At 39.0% G+C, this 19,359-nt stretch overlaps 1 protein-coding gene across 3 annotated transcripts in view; it reads left to right on the top strand.

Moving 5' to 3' along the window:
* Positions 1 to 19,118, top strand: part of KCNMA1 (potassium calcium-activated channel subfamily M alpha 1) — a 709,157-nt gene extending 690,039 nt beyond the window's left edge. For 2 of the 3 annotated variants that reach the window (XM_023527936.1, XM_011355314.2), the window contains 3 exons: positions 5,017 to 5,211; positions 7,043 to 7,161; positions 8,763 to 11,435. In XM_023527936.1, coding sequence (XP_023383704.1) covers positions 5,017 to 5,211; positions 7,043 to 7,161; positions 8,763 to 9,012 — 564 coding nt within the window. In that variant the 3' untranslated portion in view covers positions 9,013 to 11,435. Of the gene's footprint in view, positions 1 to 5,016; positions 5,212 to 7,042; positions 7,162 to 8,762; positions 11,436 to 18,352 lie in introns of those variants that run through there. The other variant, XM_023527946.1, reaches the window with a different exon arrangement.
* Positions 19,119 to 19,359: the final 241 nt, after the last annotated feature.

The following is a 19,359-nucleotide window of genomic DNA, read 5'->3' as shown; positions in this document are numbered from 1 at the left end:
CAGCATTCTTATTTAAAAATAAAGAAAAAGAAAATAAAAAATCTCTATACATTACGCTATGTAATTTAAGTGAACTCTTTAGTTTTATTTCCACATATCTGATTGTGTGTGTGTGATTTTTAATTCTACAACTTACTGCTGCTGCTTTTTTTTTTTTAATTGTGATAAGAACACTCAACATGAGATAAACCCACTTAACAAAATTTTGGGCATACAATAGAATGTTGTTAATTACTACTTCTTAACAGATAAATATCTGGCCATTACAAGTTTAGCTACCTTTTAACTACTTTATAACATCTTTGTTAAAATATAATTAACATCATGCAATTCACTCATTTAAAGTGTACAATTTGATGGGTTTTAGTATAATCACAGATATGTACAACCATCACCACAGTCAATTTTAGAACATTTTCATTTCCTCAAGAAGAAACCTATACCCTCTACCCACCTCCCCCAACCTTAAGCAGCCATTAATCTACTACCCTTCTCCATAGATTTGCCTCTTCTGGACATTTCATATAAATAGAATCATATAATGTGTAGTCCTTTGTGACCGATGTCTTTCACTTAGCATAATGTTTTCAAAGTTCATTCATGTAGGAGCATGAATTAGTACTTCATTTATTTTTTTTGGCTAAATAATATTTATTCATGGATATAACACATTTTGTTTATGCATTCCTTAGGTGGTAGACATTTGGATTACTTTCACTTTTTGCTATTATGAATAATGCTGCTATAAACATTTATGTATGAGTTTCATATGGACATATGTTTTCATTTCTCTTGGGTATATACAGAGAAATGAAATTGGTGGGTTATATGGTAACTTTTTTTAACCATATGAGGAACTGCCAACTGTTTTCGAAAATGGCTGTATCATTTTGTATTCCCACTAGCAGTGTGTTAGGGTTCCAATTTCTGCACATTCTCACCAACTCTTGTTATAATCTTTTTTATTATAGTCATCTGAGTGTATGTGAAGTGGTATCTTGTGTTTTTGATTTGCATTTCATTGATGACAAGTGATGTTGAGCATCTTTTCATTTGTCTGTTGACCATTGTATGTCTTTTGGGGGAGAAATGTCTATTCAAGTCTTTTGTCCATTTAAAAAATTGGGTAATTTGTTTTTATGTTGGTGAATTTTAAGATTTTAAAATATATTCTAAATACTAGACCCTGATCAGATATATGATTTGCAAATATTTCCTCTCATTCTGTAGATTTTCTTTTCTCTTTCTGGATAGTGTCCTTTAATACACAAAACATTTTTAATTGTGATGAAGTTCAATTTATCTTTTTTTTTTTTTTTTGCTTATGCTTTAGATGTCATATCTAAGAAAGTGTTTTCAAAGGTCATGAAGATTTATTCCTGTGTTTTCTTCTAAGAGTTTTATAGTTTTAGCTCCCATATTTAGGTCTGTGATCCATTTTGAGTTAATTTTGCATATAGTATGAGTTAGGAGATCCAACTTTATTCTTCTACTTGTAGATGCCCCATTGTTGCAGCATCATTTGTTTAAGAGACTATATTCTTTCTCCAGAATGGTCTTGACACCTTTGTTCAAATCAATTGACCATAAGCATATGAGTTTATTTCTGGACTCTCAGTTCTGTTCCAATGGTCTGTATATCTATTTTTATGTCAATACCACACTGTTTAAGTAGCTTTGTAGTGTGCTTTGAAAAGTGTGAGTGTTCCAACTTTTTATTTTCAAGATTGTTTTGGTTTTTGGGTCGATTGCAACTTCATATGAATTTAAGAATCAACTTCTCCATGCCTGCAGAAATGGTTTTTGAGATTTTGATAGAAATTTTTGGGGAGTATCGCAGTCTTAAGATTAGTCCTCCAGCCCATGAACATGGGATGTCTTTCTCCTTATTTAGATCTTCTTTAATTTCTTTCAGCAATATTTTGTAGTTTTCAATGTAACAGTCTTATACCTCCTTGGTTAAATTTATTACTAAGTATTTTATTCTTTGTGATGCTTTTGTAGTAGAATTGTTCTCTGAATTTCATTCTTGTATTGTTCATCACAAGTGCACAGATACACAAATGATTTTTGTATATTGATTCTGTATTCTGCAAAGTTGCTGAACTTATTACTCATACTAGTATTTTAGTGGATTCCTTAGGATTTTATATATATAAGATTATGTTCTCAGGGAATAAAGAGATAGTTTTACTTCTCTCTTTTATGATATGGATGCCTTTTATTTAATTCTAGCTTCAACTAGAACCTCCAGGACTATGTTAAATAGAAGTGATGAGAGCCGGTTTCCTCCTTTTGTTACAGATCTTAAGGGGAAAGAATTCAGTCTTTCAAAATTAAGTTTGATGTTAGCTGTGGGTTTTTCATGCATACCCTTTATCACATTGAGGAAGTTCCCATCTATTCCTGGTTTGTTGACTGTCATGAAAAGGTATTGGATTCTTTTTCTATTGGATTCTATTTCTTATCGTATCCATTTTAATTTCAATATCTTACATCAATTAATTTCAATAATTAATTTCAGTATCTTATATCAATACTCTACATTTTTAAACATTTATTTTGATTTCAAAATGAATGCTTCCTAAATTTTTCTTTTACTTACTTCAGTAACTAATCAGTTTAAAGGAGGCTCTTCCTTTATATCGTAAACATTGTGGTTTTCTTTTTAAAAATACTTCTATTAGCTGTGTTTTTTTTTCTCTCTCTCTCTCTCCACATTTGAGCAAGGAGAGGTCTGTTTCTCAGTATACAAGGTCGTGGTTATTCTGTTGTCCACCTTGAGTGCTGTTAGACTTTCCCCTCGGTCTGGACCTAGAAGGGGAATCACAGTGCAAAGGCTCTTGTCAAAGTTCTGTGTCAAGCGCTCACTCATTTAATGTGCCTCAGTGCTGAGGAGAAGTTTCCTGCTTCTCATGATGGGCTATCTGACTGTATAGAAGAGGATTTACTTCTGAAAACTTTGGAAATGCATGTATATGTGTCCAGAGCCAACCTCGACTAGACTGTGCCTCTGTGGCCTGTCCCACTGCTGCAGTCACATCTTATGATGCAGTCCGCTGTGACCTTCACTGTGCCATTCCAGAGTCTAAATGGGGCCTTAGAATGGAGGGAGACTGAGAAGTGCAGATTCAAGGATAATATGAATGGCCTTGATTTGCACCAGCTCCCCCAAAAATGTAAAAGATTTTTTAAAAGAGAAGGTTAGGAATGAGCTAACTGTTCCTCTCATCATCAAAGGCCCCAAGTGTCTGATATAAGGCCTAAAGTATTTATCAGTGTTTCTTTTGCACAAACACTTTTCTAAGTGCCTCATATGTATTAATTTTACAGTCCTTATAACTACTCTATTTTTACATTTTACAGATCATGAGACTGAGGCACAAAAATGAGAACTTTCTAAGGTCATGCAGCTACTGAGTGGTGAGGTCAGCATTAAACCTACAGCCTGACTCTCCTTCCTTAACACTCTATATATTTAATCTGTCTGTCTGTCTGTCTGTATGTATGTATGTATGTCTGTCTATCTATCTATCTATCTATCTATCTATCTATCTATCTAATCATCTATCATCTATCTACTTATCAATTAATCTACCTATCTATCCAGTCAGATAGTATAGAAATATACAATTATGTACACACACACACACACACACACACAGGCATGCACACCAGCAACATTTCCTCCTTTACTGTCCTTGTTCTGCTTCTGCCCCAGGGCACAGCTGAGCTCTGGTAGAGGATACATTCTCCTTAGGGCCTGACTGGTTCTGAATAGCACTCCTAGTTTCCTTTGTTCTTGGAATCTTGTATCACTTTGGGTATTTTCACAACTATTTAAATAAGGAAAGTGAACAGAGAACCACTAGCAGCTTTCATCTGAACTCAGAAGTCCTCATGAAATTCTTTGCATATAAACTTGATCTTAATGACTATGCTTATTTTACTGATGAGAAAATTAATATCCAGAACAATTAGACAACCTCCCTCCCCAAGACATAAAACTACGCATGGCCAAGCAGCATGAGAGCTCATCTTCACCTGGTTTGTTCTCCACTATGTTTTACCAGGTAAACTGTCTAAGAAACTGGTGAAGTAAAAATGCAGCTGTTTTTCTTAACCTGCTGCCAGTTTCATATACTCTCAAAAGCCACATGCAAAATTTGGTTGGATTTTATTTACCCTGGTTTGTTTTTTTTTTTTTTTTACACTGGAAAATGGAAAGTAGATCCTTAACTGAGATTTTTCTCGAATTGGGCTGGGTGGAAATGTCTTTTTGAGCTCTTTTATTTGACATCTTATTAACTTTTTTCAACTCCCATTGTTTTACTCTTGACAGACCTGTTACGGTTCAGATGTGAGACAAATGTACATGTAGAGGAAGCTTCTCTAATAGGCTATATTTGCCTCAGACTACTGAGGTTATATAAAAAACAAAATCCGAAGTACACACACCAGGGCATCCACCTCATTGTAAATTTATCTGGCATATTTAATTGACTTCTAGGTTAGATTGTTATCAAAGCCTGTGATAAATTGTTGAGTGCTGGCCTTAATGATGTTCTTGGCATTTCCTTTTAGCACAGAAAGAAGTTTTGCCATTGTTGGGAGGAGGTGGCTTCCAGGCACGCGGGTGACAGGGCCTCAGAGGCAGTCCTGCTTAGGTTCGCAGCCTGGGCAGGCTGCATGTTATTACACAAGTAAACAGTATTTACATCCCTAGTAACATCAGTTATGGTAAACAGCAACTATTTAGACTTTAGTTCTTTAATAAAAATCCTCTGAATTGGTTTTTAAAAGTCAGGCTCTGGTGGCAGAAGCAAGTAGGAGAGAAAAGAATAGAATAATTGGAGGTTGCTGTCTTTTCACTTCCCACATAAAATTATTTGAAGAGACAGGCCAGAACTTTAAACAGGAATACCAAGAGAAGTTGTCATTTAGATGTCAGTTGTCGTGACTTTAGGGTGTTTGCTTAAAGGACTTTCCCCTATATTCCTCTCTCTCTCTCTCCAGACATACTTCAATGACAATATCCTTACCCTGATACGGACCCTGGTGACCGGAGGAGCCACGCCAGAGCTCGAGGCTCTGATTGCTGAGGAGAATGCACTTCGAGGGGGCTACAGCACTCCCCAGACGCTGGCCAACAGGGACCGCTGCCGAGTAGCCCAGTTAGCACTGTTGGATGGGCCCTTTGCAGACTTGGGGGTAAGTTCACAACTCCCGGGCCACCTGAGCCCACTATTTGGTAATGAGCTTGGTCCAAATGAGCTGGGTGCCAGATAATGACAAGCTGGGCATCTGTCTTTTCTGCCTTCACTAGTAAATAACTAAGAGGTGAAGTTTACGTTTTTCTGTATATCAGGCACAGCGCTTTACACGTAATCATCCGTTTTCATCCCCATGGCAATCCTTTGACATAGATTCTTTTATCAGACTCTAAAAAAACTGAGGCTCAGAGAGACTGAAGGCCCTAATAGGAACTTGCACTAGGAACCCTGGCTTCAGAGCCTGTGGCTTGCTCACTTCCCTCAGGTGTCTCCGATGATGAGATAGGGAACAGCAGGTGATTCCAACTTGCAGCCAAAATAGGAACCCTTTCCACAGAGTCTTAGCAATGCTCAGGCTACTTAACCCCAACTGCACATTAGTAGGCCATGAAGAGCTTTTACAAACCACCCAGGATTCTGAGCTTTTGTGTCTGAGTAGGCCCCAGGTACTGGTGGTTTTCAGAACACCACCAGTAATTATGTGCATCCAGAACCACTGGCCAAACAAACAGCATCTCATGTGGCTCCTTTAACATCTCTAATTCCAGACCCGGGTCTTCTAATTTCTTCCCTTTCGCAGAAGTGACCAGTGTCTCTCTTTGGCTTCCACACACCGGCCTGGTCCAAACACTTTGGGAGAAGTATGCCATCTCGAGCCTTATTCCCAGCTTTACTCCAGATATGCCTTCAAGGGTTGGAGCCCCAAGTCTTGGGAACTTGTACACTCATTGCACAAACAGTAGTGTCACTCAAGGAAAGGGTCACTTTCTTGATTTCTTTTGAAGCCCTGATGCCAACTTGCACCATATTTTGCTTTGGTTATAGGCAGGAACCTATGTTAGACTGGGCTTTTTTGAAAGGCAGCTTCCGTAGCTAGTGACTCTTTTTATCTGTCATTTACTTACTAATACACTTTGAAAGGACAAACACTTTAACGGTAAGATTCGGCCCCATTTGTGTTCTTTAATATGATGCCCATATGGAAATTCCAATGACAGGAAGGGCAAATGCAGTCACTTTATTCCCAATGAAGTCATTCTTCAGTACCTTTCCTGTGATAATGCCTGCATGAAGCCACCTGGCTGCATAAAGCCAGTATTTCCAAGTAAATGAATTTGCTTTCACATTCCACATCGGGCCCCAGACCCTTGGAAGGTGACTGTGACCTGATTAGAACTGTGAATCCCAGTTATTCAGCCTGCAGACCTCCAGCTTCCTGAGGAAACACATCCTCTTCCACTCTTGCCATCTCTGAGGTTTGTAAATTGTGCTTTTCACACAGTCCTTACCCGAAAGAGTCTGTCACCATAGTACCTGGTGGGGTCTTTTCTCCTTGCGGTGATTTTAATTATCACTAGAGCAGTTTTGACAACACGGTCAGAGCACAGTGATTACAGCCGAGCTGGGGCCAAACATAATCACCATTTTGCAGAACTGGTTTCTTCTCCTCAGCTGAACACACAACTGAGACCTTCAAGCTTTATACTCACTTAAAGTGAAGGAAAGGCACAGTCTCCTTAGAGCTCTCATTGCTACAGATGGAAAGCTAGGGAGAACCAGGGGAAAACTACATTATCTGATTCATAAAAACCACCAATATCGGGTATAGGCTGGTAACCAAATTGACCTTTTCAGCCACAGTCCCTTGGTTCAGACCCTCCGACTCAGGAGACAGCAAAACAAGCTGCCATGAAAAGGCTCATTTCCTCCTGGACCTCTACTTTCAGGCCAATAAAAATAATGTTTTTCTTTGTTCTGTTGTCTCCCAGGATGGTGGTTGTTATGGTGATCTGTTCTGCAAAGCTCTGAAAACGTATAATATGCTTTGTTTTGGAATTTATCGGCTGAGAGATGCTCACCTCAGCACCCCCAGCCAATGCACAAAGAGGTGAGTATGTTTACACTCTGCTCTTCCACCCAAATGCAAAGACATAGATGCTCTGTCCTTGCCCCCCACTAGGAAGGCAAAGGCCTCTCTCTATATGAGCACTCAAATGCAAATTACTCTGCCCACATTCAATCCAACACCGAGTTTGGAGGTTATGGTAAGCTTTTTTCTTTAATTACTAATAGCACATGTAAAGACATTGTGGGAAGAATTCAAGTTTTATAGAATAGTTTCATCACCTAATTACAAAAGTTTGAATAAAAGCACCTCCTCCAAATTCCAGCTACTGGGATGATTCTTTTGGTACCTATTATAGAGATATTTCATACTGCTAATGTTTAAAATAAATTTTTTGTTTGTTTGTTTGTTTGGTTTTTTTTTTTGCCATCTTAGGTGCCTATTCTTCTTACTATATTTTTAATCGACTCACTCATTTATTTTATATATTTTAAGAAAATCGTGTATCATCACTTTTAAGAGGAAAAAAACAACAGTTTATGTATGTATGCTAGTTGTATTTTTCTAATATGCATTAAAATAAATTCATGGCAGCCCCAAATTAAAGTACATCCTAAAATTACCAAAAGTGGCATATTTGCGTAATATACCCCAGGAAACAGTGCTGTAAAGATGAGTGTTTCTCAGGCCTGCCTGCATATTGGAATCATTGAAGATACTTTTTAAAAATACTCTGATTAGTCTGACTTAACTGGTCTGGAATGAAAATATATATAATTTTTTAATGCCTAGAAAGTACAGTGTATAGGCAGAGCTGAGAATAATTGCTATAGACCAGTGGGTTCTCAAAGTTTAGTGAGCACGAGAATCACCTGCAAAACTTGTTAAAACACAGACTGCTGGACCCCAAGCACAGAGTGTCCAATTCAGGTTTGGTGTGGGGTTGCTTAAGAATTTTCATTCTTAAGAAGTTCTCAAGTGATGCTAGTATATCTGGTATATCTGGCCTGAAGAACACACTGTGAGATCTACTGCTGTAGATGAAACAGTGATTTTTTTTTCCTTTTTTTTCAGTTGTGTTTGGTGTTAACCAGAGAAAGCCCGATCAAATTGAGAACTGTTAAAGCAGGACCTACTTATAGTCAGGGAGATATTTTATGTTCTTCTACTTACTAAAATCCCCACTAAAGTTGATTTTTTTGAAGGATAAAGAGTGAGGATGGACTAAGAAGATGTTAGATTATGGTAAGCAAAGATCCTGTGATGGAACATTCTAGAATGAAAGATGCAGTATAGTCCATGAAACCTCCTGCATGTACTTGTGCTACTTCAGAAGTGAACTTGACAGTGTCTTGAAAGGGGCGCATAGGCCATAGGAAGCACAGTTTGGTTTTTCCCATTACTGGCACTAATTCAGCATCTTGAGATGCCAGGGCTCATGGCTGGTCTCCTCTGTTGAGCTAAACAGAGGAATATTTACTTCTACTTGGAAGACAATTTTTAAGGCCTTGAACCATCTAGAAGTCCTCCTTCCAGATCCTCTGGGAGAACTGAAGAAGCAGGTAGTTCCTTCTGATTCCAAGAGAAGTGAAATCTCTACTCAGTCATCCTCATTCTGTGACATCTTTGCTCTCCCCATCTAGGTACGTCATCACCAACCCCCCATACGAGTTTGAGCTCGTGCCGACGGACCTGATCTTCTGCTTAATGCAGTTTGACCACAACGCCGGCCAGTCCCGGGCCAGCCTCTCCCATTCCTCCCACTCGTCCCAGTCCTCCAGCAAGAAGAGCTCGTCCATTCACTCCATCCCATCCACAGCAAACCGACCGAACCGGCCCAAGTCCCGGGAGTCCCGAGACAAACAGAAGTACGTGCAGGAAGAGCGGCTCTGATATATGTATCCACTGCCACCGTGTGTGAAACTGTATCTGCCACTCATTTTCCCAGTGGGTGTTTCCAAAAGTAACTTCCCCTGTTTTCCCCTGTAGTCCTCCCCTTTTTTTTACACATATTTGCATATGTATGATAGTGTGCATGTGGTTGTCATTTTTATTTCACCACCATAAAACCCTTGAGCACAACAGCAAATAAGCAGAAGGACCAAAAGTTATTTATGATCCTAGGGGAAAAATAACCCAAAGGCATGCTCCTGACATAAACAGCTTACTGCAGGAATGAGTTCACAGATTAGCAGAGAGCACTTGAGATCAATGTCAGTTAAGATAGTTAATTTACTTGATGTAGAAGAAAAGTTTATTCCGATTTATCAGGATTATCAGGGTGCTTTGGGTTTTGATTTCGTTCTTTTCCTTTCTTTCTTTTTTTATATACACACAGTAATATATACACACATGTTTATTTGAAACGAGCAACCAAAAAGCAACGAAAACCTTTCGATTGTTTTCACTCTTTAGGCTGAAGTATTGCGAAGCATTTGAAAAGCTTTCGCCATTTGTGTAGATGATTATTAAGCACTTGCTTGTTGCAAGAGAATATCCGAGATTTTTTAGTTACTAACCAAGGCCTTTTGTCCCAGAGCTAGTTTCCTTTGGGAGTTCAGATGAACCTTGCTACCCTTACTGTGGGGGAAGAATAGTATTCCATTTGTGGATGTATCAAATTCTAGTCATTTAATTTAAGTGAAAAGAGGTTTGATTGCATATTAAATTGTTATTCTGTCTCCTTACGCTGCCATATGAATAGCTATTTTTTTCTTTCACTTTTGACATTTGGGATGAAAAGCCATATGTATCATAAATATCAGATGTAAGTCATTAAAAACTGCCTTCCTGAGACTTTTACATCTTTTAAAAGGTGAATTACTTACCTTATGTACAGAATAAATAATGCTCAGGAAAGAGCAGGTATTTTTCCATGCTTTCTCAGGGGACCTTTTTACTCCCCTCTGTTTGATAGCTAGGGTCCCCATGCCAGGTAGGAGCAAGGGCTGGGGCCATGGTAGAGGGAGAGGAAGATAAACCCAGCAGTTGATCATGTTTTCTAGGAGCCAACATGCTAAATAAATTAGAATGTAGGAGGATCAAGCCACAGTTGATTCAACAAAAACAAAGACAGCTACCACCTTAAACTGTTGGTACAGCTGCATGATGCTGGCTGTCCCAAAGCAGAAAGGTGATGGGAAAAACCCCTCCTCATCAATTTCTTTAACATAACCAATTCATTTAGGCAGGTGAAGGACAATCATAGAGAACTTCTTGTCATTATGAGATGGGGAGGAGAAGAAGAGTACAATAGTGAGCCAAACATATTTTGATATAATTATTTTTTCTTTTGTTCTCTCTCTCTCTCTTTCTTTCTAGCAGTTAGTAAGCATGAGAGGAAAGATAGAAAAATACCCTTTTTTCAATATATAATTGTCAGATGTTTTATGCATGCAAATTATGCTTTAGGTGGTACAATAGTTCTTAAAAATCTGCCCACTCTACCTTAACCAAATTCTTACATAGATGGACTAGCGCTAGGCTGGTATATACATATTTGAAGTGTTTACTTTAAAAAAATTCTATGGAATAGAATAGGGGTGGAGGGGAGGAGAAAAATGTTACAGCTGTACCATCTCTAAAAAGGTGTTTTTATGGTGAATGTTTTGGGTTTAGATTTTGGATCCCCTGTCCCCCTGAGCATGATAGTTTTGGAGATTTGCTTGCTGTGTGAATTGACAAGCACTTTTACTGACGAAATGATGAGGCTCAATCAGAACATCCACCCCCCGCCCCCACACCAAAGACATGGAAGTGCAGTATTCAAACCAGTAATGGAGTGGGGAATACTTGTATACATGTATATTAAAAAGCCCTATGAGTGGAAGATTTTTTCAAATTATTTTTGTCCCTATACATAATTGTTTTATATATAACGTATAACTATCTTTTTATATATAACTATATAAATATCTATATATACACATATATACATATATATGTATGTGTATACACACACACACACACACACACACGCACACACACACACACATACTTATTCCCTAGTTTTGGATCATGAAGAATTCTTCATGCATTCTTTGCAAAGGAGGTTATAAAGTTATGCCCTCAGAACATTTATAACTATAAGAATGTGCCAGTTAAAGTGCTCAGTAGGAAATATGACAGTTTAAAAGCATTGAAAAACTCACATAGCTTACTTCTCTCTCTAAAGTGCAACAAGGATGAATAGAATGGGCCAAGGTATGACAATTAATGGTTCTGCATGACCTAGCCACTGCTGGGGGTTTTCTTCTATAACATTGTCCTTGTGAAAACTTTTGTGAAATTAAAAAAAAAAGGAGTTACAAATTTTATTCTGTTATTGTTTTATTTTTATTTACACTTTTCTGTTTGTAATTTTCTTTATTTTGTTTTGCTTTTTTCCCCCGTCCCCATTTCCCTTCCTTTCCTTTTCCTTCTTCTCCTCCTTCCTCCACTTTCTAAATTGCTCAGAGCAATGAGGCTGTGCTACTGCTACTGCTAGATCCCTTAGAGTTTGTTTTGGTGTTCTTGGGTTTGGAGTTGGGTGATTTGGGGGGAACTTCTCTCCATCTGGCTTGCCTTTTAATATGCACGTGGCCTCCCTGCCCACCTTGGTACCTTGCTCCAAGTTCGAAAGCATTTTCCCATTAAGAAACCCAGCTTCCTTCACTTCCCCCCATTACCACCACCCCAACCCAGTTCACCATCAGTCTGTCCACATCTCTGTGTTTATCTCAGTAAGACCTACTAAATCAAGTGATGACGCGAGGTGATAAACTTTTCTGAAAAACATTTGCAGCTATTCCTTTTGGCAAATCTCCTTCTCGGTTAATATTTTATCCTCCTTTTGATTGGAGCCAGGAGGGTTATTAATGGCAAAAGCATTGGTCTTCTTTATGTTTGATCAGTATGACCCCAAATTAAAACTTTTCAGCTGTATGTATCAAATCAATAGCCCACACCCAGTTACCTGGAGGATGACGATTCAGTCTCTTACCCAGGTCTCTCCTGCCACCTGCCTTCAGACATTTATTAAATCTCAACCAGAGATTTGGCAGATAGAGAGAAGTAAATCCAAAATGCATTTGATATACAATCTGTTAGCAGCTCTGATGAGATGATGTTGTGGAGGGAATGGAGTGGGAATGGACTGACATGAGATGAAAATGTGGGGTTTTCCCCTGGACTTTGGGCACATAATTGAAAGTTGACTACACTTGGGTAATGACATGTTTAATAATGAAAAAGATATTATTATTACTACTTCTATTTCATTAGCCAAAACAACTATATTATACTTCCCTCAATAGAACAAAGAGTCTCCTCCATTGTCTTCTGTGTGACCCCAAACTTCCCATTCCTCTTTCAGGTTCTCTTTGGAAGGAGGCATATAAGTTTTTCATATTATGTGTCTCCTCTTCTCCCACCTCCCTATTAAAAAAAGAGACAAGTAGATTAGGGTAGAAAGTGAAAGAGTTATTTAGAGAGAAAGTTTGTGCACTTAAAAAGAACAACAGCTAGAAACTCAATTATCTACACCATCCTAGAAGAGAAGCAATTTATAAGCCAGGTCAGTCCAATTTGCTTGAGGCTTCGAAAGGGGTAAACCTTAAGTAAGTGGGTAGACCAGGAGGCTCAGTGAACTTTCTCAGCTTCAAAACTCAGATGATCATGAAATTATCAACTCAAGGTCCTTCCTGAAGCCAGTTCAAATGGATATAGAAAAAGCTGGACCCCCTATATGTGTAGTTAGATTTCTATCATGGTTAGGAAAGATTTCAAATTCTGTTATAAATATTAAAGGTTATGACCCAGAACTTTACTCACAATAAGTGCTCAATATATATTTTGAAATAACCTTAAACATTTTTACATCTTTTATAAAGTATAAATTTTATAATCCTTTTACAAATTATCTCTACCCTCTTGGCTTATCTTAAAAAAAAATACAAGAAATGTCCGTAGGTGCTTCACAATGCCACTGTGCTGTTAGCGTTTTCTTGAGCTGGGTACACAGCTTCCGAGAAAGGGGAACAGTCCTGTAAGCTTGGTGAGTAGAGAGACTGTGTCTTCTGTCAGCATTGTCAAGATCCCAGGTGACCAGAAAAACCTTTGGACTGGCTCTTCTTCAGCATGGGAAAAGCCTAAAGGTGTCTGCATCCCAATAGAAACAATTAAATCAACCTGCCAGGTTCCTATAGCAACAGGCTCTTGAAGGAGAAAGGAGAGTACAGAAACTTCAGGGCTTGTAGAAGTCAAGACAGGGTAAAAATCAATGTCTCAGCTTCTTTCAGCCCTTCCCTGCTTTGTCATAACATGATAAAGAAGTAGCTGTGGGCACCTGTCACTAACCTAGCTGCCTAGTTCCCATCAGGAGGTTGCACATTCATTGCATGGGGAAGTGAGAGGAATTATCCCTGCCACCTGGAAAGAAAGAGTGCAAATTCCACCCTCCAGGGGTCCAAGGGCCAGGAGAGAGCAGTTTGCTCTGCCCAGCGAATGGCAGCTTTGGACTTTCAGTTAAAAGAGGCAAACACAGTCATAGAGGACAATTGCAATGAAGTGAGACAGTTTTCATAAATGGAAACTGCTCCTTTTCTGGTACAAATGATTTTAATTTCTATAAAATAGCCACACTTTGTCCACAGAGAGGAAAGGAGGCAGTATGCATGTGTGGGGTCCACTGGGAGGCTTGGGGTCTGTGGGGCAGAGGGCGAATGCCAGACTCCCTCTCAGAAATGTGAGATGTGAAACCACACAGCATTACCTTTGAAGTTTGAGCTCCTTGTTAGCTCGTACTGTCCTCAACTGTTATCTCTATCCAAATGGAATCTTTTTCTTTCAAGCCCTTTCTCTCTAAACCTCAGCTTGTGGTATAGCGAGAAGAGGGCCAATTATTCCAAATGCCTTTGCTGTATCATCGTCTCCCCTTTCATGCATTCTCCTCTGGGGAGTAGTTATGTGAAAAGGCTAAATCCCACAGCACTGACAATCCACAGAGCCAGCAAAGAGACTCAATTTTCACAGTGCAGCCTGTTTCTCTGCTTCTGGGTCCCCAGACAGTTATGTCAGCCTATATCTGGGGCCCTTTTCCACCAGAGCTTACTATTCTGGGATTCCTTGTGCCTGGAGGAAATCTTGACTCTTATTCTGGACCCTTCAATTTCAGTGATGAAAGATGGACAGACAGTGGAGATGGTTTGCAGGTGAGGTAGGACATCTGTCAAGCGAAAGCCAATATTTCAAAGACACAGGTACCACATGAGGTTAGCAGCCCTGACCTCCCCAGGCAGAACACTCATCACTCCTCCTCACCTTCCAAATGAAGACTACCAAACCAAATCCTTCTCTGCCATCTTTACTGCCACAATTCTCATTTTTCAGGCGACCGCCCAGTTTTTTACACCTCAGTTATTCACTCCAGTCTCATTTGTAATCATATTGAAAGGTACTACTCATCCTTACATAGTCCTTTAGTACTTACATTAATGCTAACCTTATACTAAAATTTAACACTTTAGTGCTTACCACGGGTCAGATGTTCTTCTAAGCACTTTACATATATCAGCTCATTCAATCTTTAAGACACCCTCAGGTGTAGATGCTACTGGTATCTCCATTTGAAAGATGCAGAATCTGAGAGACGGATTTGTTCAAAGCCACCTAGCCAGGAAGTGGCAGGGTAGAATTTAAAACTGGAGTCTGTAAATTTTGCCTCTATGACATAATGCCTGCTAATGTTACAAATAATACTAATAATCTTAACAGCTCACATTTACTTACTATGTGGTAAGTGATTCATGGGCACTAGCCCTTTTTATCCAAACAACATTAGGAAAATCCTATCATTAGCCCCATTTTACAGAAGAGCAACTAAAGCTAAGATAAATTACATAATGACTTGCTCAGAGCCTTGCAACTAGTATGTGAGTGAGCCAGATTCATTTGAGTTTAACCTACTGCCCTATGCCATCTCCTTGGCCTATATCTCATTGCTCGTCTGTGCCTGACAGCCCATGGCGTGGCTGGTCTTGCTAGGTGACATCTCCCAATGGCAGTGTCAGTTCTTTTACCAGCATCTCCTTAAGTTATTTTCCACGTTTTATCTTGTTTGACTAGCCCACTAGCCACAGATCGTGTGCAATGCCACTCCTTTCCTAACTCCAGGCAGGTCACACATTGTACTCACAGTGATGACATCATCCATCTCATCCTCAAGAAGCTGATTAACAAATGGGGCTATTTTTCTCTGGCAATGAGGAGACCCTCACATCCAGATCATTGCCTTTCTCATCTTAGGGATTAAACAAAGCTCCCAGAAGTTTTTTGGCACGTCGGATGAGGCAGGGAGAGGAGGTACACAGGAATTTGAATTTATCCTGGACCAACTACTTCAGCATTCACTTGAATTTCTTCCCTGAGCACCCTTTTTATGGCCAATTTTGTAGCCACCCATTGGCCCAGTTTCTTCTTTGGAAGGCAATATTCAATAAACCAAAGTGTCATTGTCATCCTCAGATCGCTCTCCTCTGAAGTAGAATGACTGGCTATCATTAAGCGTGTGTCTCCCTTAAGCTATTTTGGAAAAATCTCTTCATAAAATACCTTCGCTCCTAGATATTTTGGTACAATGCTCACAGCATTAATATATTTTCATTTCCTTAACATCCTATCTAACCAATTTTCCAACAACACATATATCTTACAAGCTACCCTAATTAAAAAACCTCAGCTGATCACCGGGATGTGTTTTAACACAACTCCCTCTTGTGTTGAAGCTGAATGACCAGCACACTGGGGCTACTCTGCTTAGATTTCTTTTTATGGCAAGAAATTTAAAAGGAAAGAGAAAAAAGCTTAAATGGGGAAATAATGTTCTTTCTTGCAGCAGACAGCAGAAGGAAATTGATATTCTCTCTGCCGTGAAAGGTCAAAATGCCAACTTTGAAGTGAACTGTAAAGACTAAATTCTGAACAATTATTGTCTACAGCGGTTGTAAAAATTTCAGCAAATTGAAGCTGTCTTGGGTCTTTCACCCAAAAGACTTATTTGTTTCCATAAGCAGAGTTCACTCTCCCTTCCAACCTGGCATGTCCAACCTATCACTAAATCCCTTTGCAAAATCAGCCCACATGATAGCATGGCCAAAACCAAGGGTGGAGCAGGCAAACAGCACAGACGCCAGCTTCAGCACTTCTAAAAATCACCTTTACACATAAACCATTGGAAAAAATCGTAGTTTGAAATTGTTTCAGCGGCCTGGCAATGCTTTTAAACATGATAACCATCACACTTTACTCCTCCCTGAAAGGTTAGTTTAATCGTAGATCACAAAAAAATTGGTTTCCACAAATGCATAATGGTTCATCTATGTCACACTTGAACTAAATGGTTTTTTAAATGGAGCTGAAATTATTTTGATGTGTACACAGTCCCGGGTTTCTATACAACCTTTTTTAACCAGCCCATCAGGAACCTTGCCTCTAAAGCCTCATTAATAATTCAGATGTGCTGATGACTTTAAAAGATCTATGGAATTGAAGCTTAGGGAAGAAAAAAAAAAAACTCTGCTTGACAAAAAGATAAATGAATGTAGAAAGAAGCTGTAGGAGTCTGGCAAGCTGTAGATCATCTCAGAACAGATTGTAACTTTATCATTCTGTCAGAGAGAATAATTTAAAACACTTAATCAGTTAGCTTCACTGTGAGGATGTAGCATTATGAATTCCTATCGTCCAATCTGTTCAAATCAAAGTGAACTTAATTATAATAGGTGAGAGAGCCAGAGCAGGAGAGAGGGGGGTGGAGAATGATCCAAGAGGCAGTAAGTTTCCTGGAGGGTAAACTGAGCTGCTGAACAAAGGGTAGTGCATAAGCTTTCACCAAAACACATCCCAGCTCCAGCGATAGTGTTTACATTGAGGACTCAGGGTACTTGACATGGCGAGAGAAAGTAAGAACCAAGAAGAAACAAGCAGAGTGGTCATGAGCCAATCGTAGATACTGAATTTATAAATCACTAGCCAAACAGAAAGACAGAGAGACAGACAGATGGACGGACACACACACACACACACACTCACACACACACACCTCTGTCAAGGCAGGAGGGCCATTTTTTGTTAACACATCAGTCTGGGGCCACTGACATGGCAGTTCTGAATTGTTCTGATAGGCAGAAAAGGAGGCCGGAGAGGTTGCTGTCTCTTTAGCCGTGGGTGTGTTTGAAAGCTTTTCCCATTTTCTTTTCTTTTCGTAAGCCACTAAAATGAGGCATGTGATTCCCAAGTTAGAATGTCCTATTCACACAGTCTCTTTATCTATACACATGGCCTATTTTCCAGAAAATTTTAATCCTCGAAAGAGATGGGGATGAGGGCTGAGTCTTGTAAAATAGCATCGACTGTTAAGAGGATGCTAGACCATTTTTAGTCTCACCCTAGGCCCCCAAATACCTTGACTCGGCATTCTTTTTCGGCCCTCTCTGCTTTTAGGGTGGAAATGAAATGCCAAGACCTCATCTAGCTCCCTTGTCAACAGCTTGGGTTATTACAGCCAGTTAAGATAGTGCTACTAGGAATTCTTTTCATAACTTTATACCAACATAGAGTTTTCTTTCTTGACATAAAAGCCAATTCAAAATCCTCTTCAAACATTGGTTGCTATTCTGATTTTCTTTCTCATTGACCAGCAAAATCTGTGGGCTTATTTTAAGACCCTCAAAACTGGCTGCAAAAGAAACAGAAGAGTGCAATAGTTGAAGTATGTGTTTTACAAACTATGCCAAGTAAAGGCTGAGAGAAGGAGATCCTGCATAAGATTCTAGATCACTCACTCTACAGCAGAGACACGTTCCATATGCTCCATTCAAATTAATGGATGCACAAATCTTTCCTCAGGCAATATTTGATATATTCGACACCTCCTTCCCAACAAAGCTTTTCAGGCCACTAAGGGAACTCCAGAGAACATTGCCGGAGTTCTTTTTCCAACCTCTCTTTATTCTCTGAGGTCTACCCATGGTGCCTCAAGCCCTAATGGCCCATTGGTCATCACTTGCTATGGCAACAGAGGTATGTTTCAGGTTTGGGAGTTCTTTCTACATTGCACTGTCTCTCTTAGCAGCAACTCACTGTCAGCTTCTATTACTTTTTTTGCATTTTTCAATGAACTTTCCAAAGGCTTTACCTTAGGACTAATTAAGCTTCTTATTTCTCCTTCTCGTTCTCTATCCATTTTGCCCTTTAGCAGAAAAGAAATGGTTTACAGATGAACCGGATAATGCCTATCCCAGAAACATTCAAATCAAGCCCATGAGTACCCACATGGCTAACCAGATCAACCAATATAAATCCACAAGCAGCTTGATTCCACCAATCAGAGAAGTCGAAGATGAATGTTGACTCCCAGGAGACCAGAACTATTTTTTTAAAGCCTGACAAACTTCATAAATGGTGATGTGACTTTTCTTCTTCTTACACGCTGAATCACTGGTGGAAACGTTAGGATAAGCAAGTTTTTCAAGAAAAGTAAAGTAGACAGATCTTTCTCTTTGTCTGCCTTGGATATTGCTTCCATGTATTTTGGAAAAGAAAATGATTTTATTTATAAATGAACATACTAAAATAGTCATGTATAGCCTCTAGCATTTTAAATTATTTTTATTTATTAGAAAGAAAATATATTTTTTCTTTTTTTTCATTGTCAAATATCTCCCCTATATTTAAACAATGCAAAATCAAAATGAATAAGTGGCCAGACTCCTTAATGTGTATTTCTCTTCTCTCTTTTTCTTTGAGGAGAATGATGGTCATCACCACAATTTATTATAATGATGGAAAATGGATTACTTAAAACAATTTTAAAATGGTTCAATGACGTAAACATGTATTTTAGTAAATTCAAAAAAGAAGACAAAAGGGGGCAAGTGAATGTCCTGGATGGGTGTGTATTTTGGCTTCATTGACACCAGCTCTTAATAAATGGAAACATTTATTTTCACAGTTGAAAGTCATATTTTTGTAGTTTTAGTTTTCATTCTGTATTTTTTTATCCCTTTGTTCATATACTTAAAGAGAAGACCTTCTTGCAGCTTTTCTACAATTGCCAGATCAGGTTTTACCCAGCCAACTAACAATACTGGGAGGGTTTTGAGCACACCCGGGACATGGAAGTTGAGAACCAGATGCACACGAGACGTCGCTCTGTTTGTTGTTGTGATGGTGGGGACTCCTACGTGCTGTTAGACTTCTCAT

This window comes from Pteropus vampyrus, unplaced genomic scaffold, assembly GCF_000151845.1.
Source record: "Pteropus vampyrus isolate Shadow unplaced genomic scaffold, Pvam_2.0 Scaffold20, whole genome shotgun sequence".
Classification (NCBI taxonomy): domain Eukaryota; kingdom Metazoa; phylum Chordata; class Mammalia; order Chiroptera; family Pteropodidae; genus Pteropus; species Pteropus vampyrus.
The sequence above is the reverse complement of the archived record's forward strand: the minus strand, read 5'-3'. Positions and strand labels throughout refer to the sequence as shown.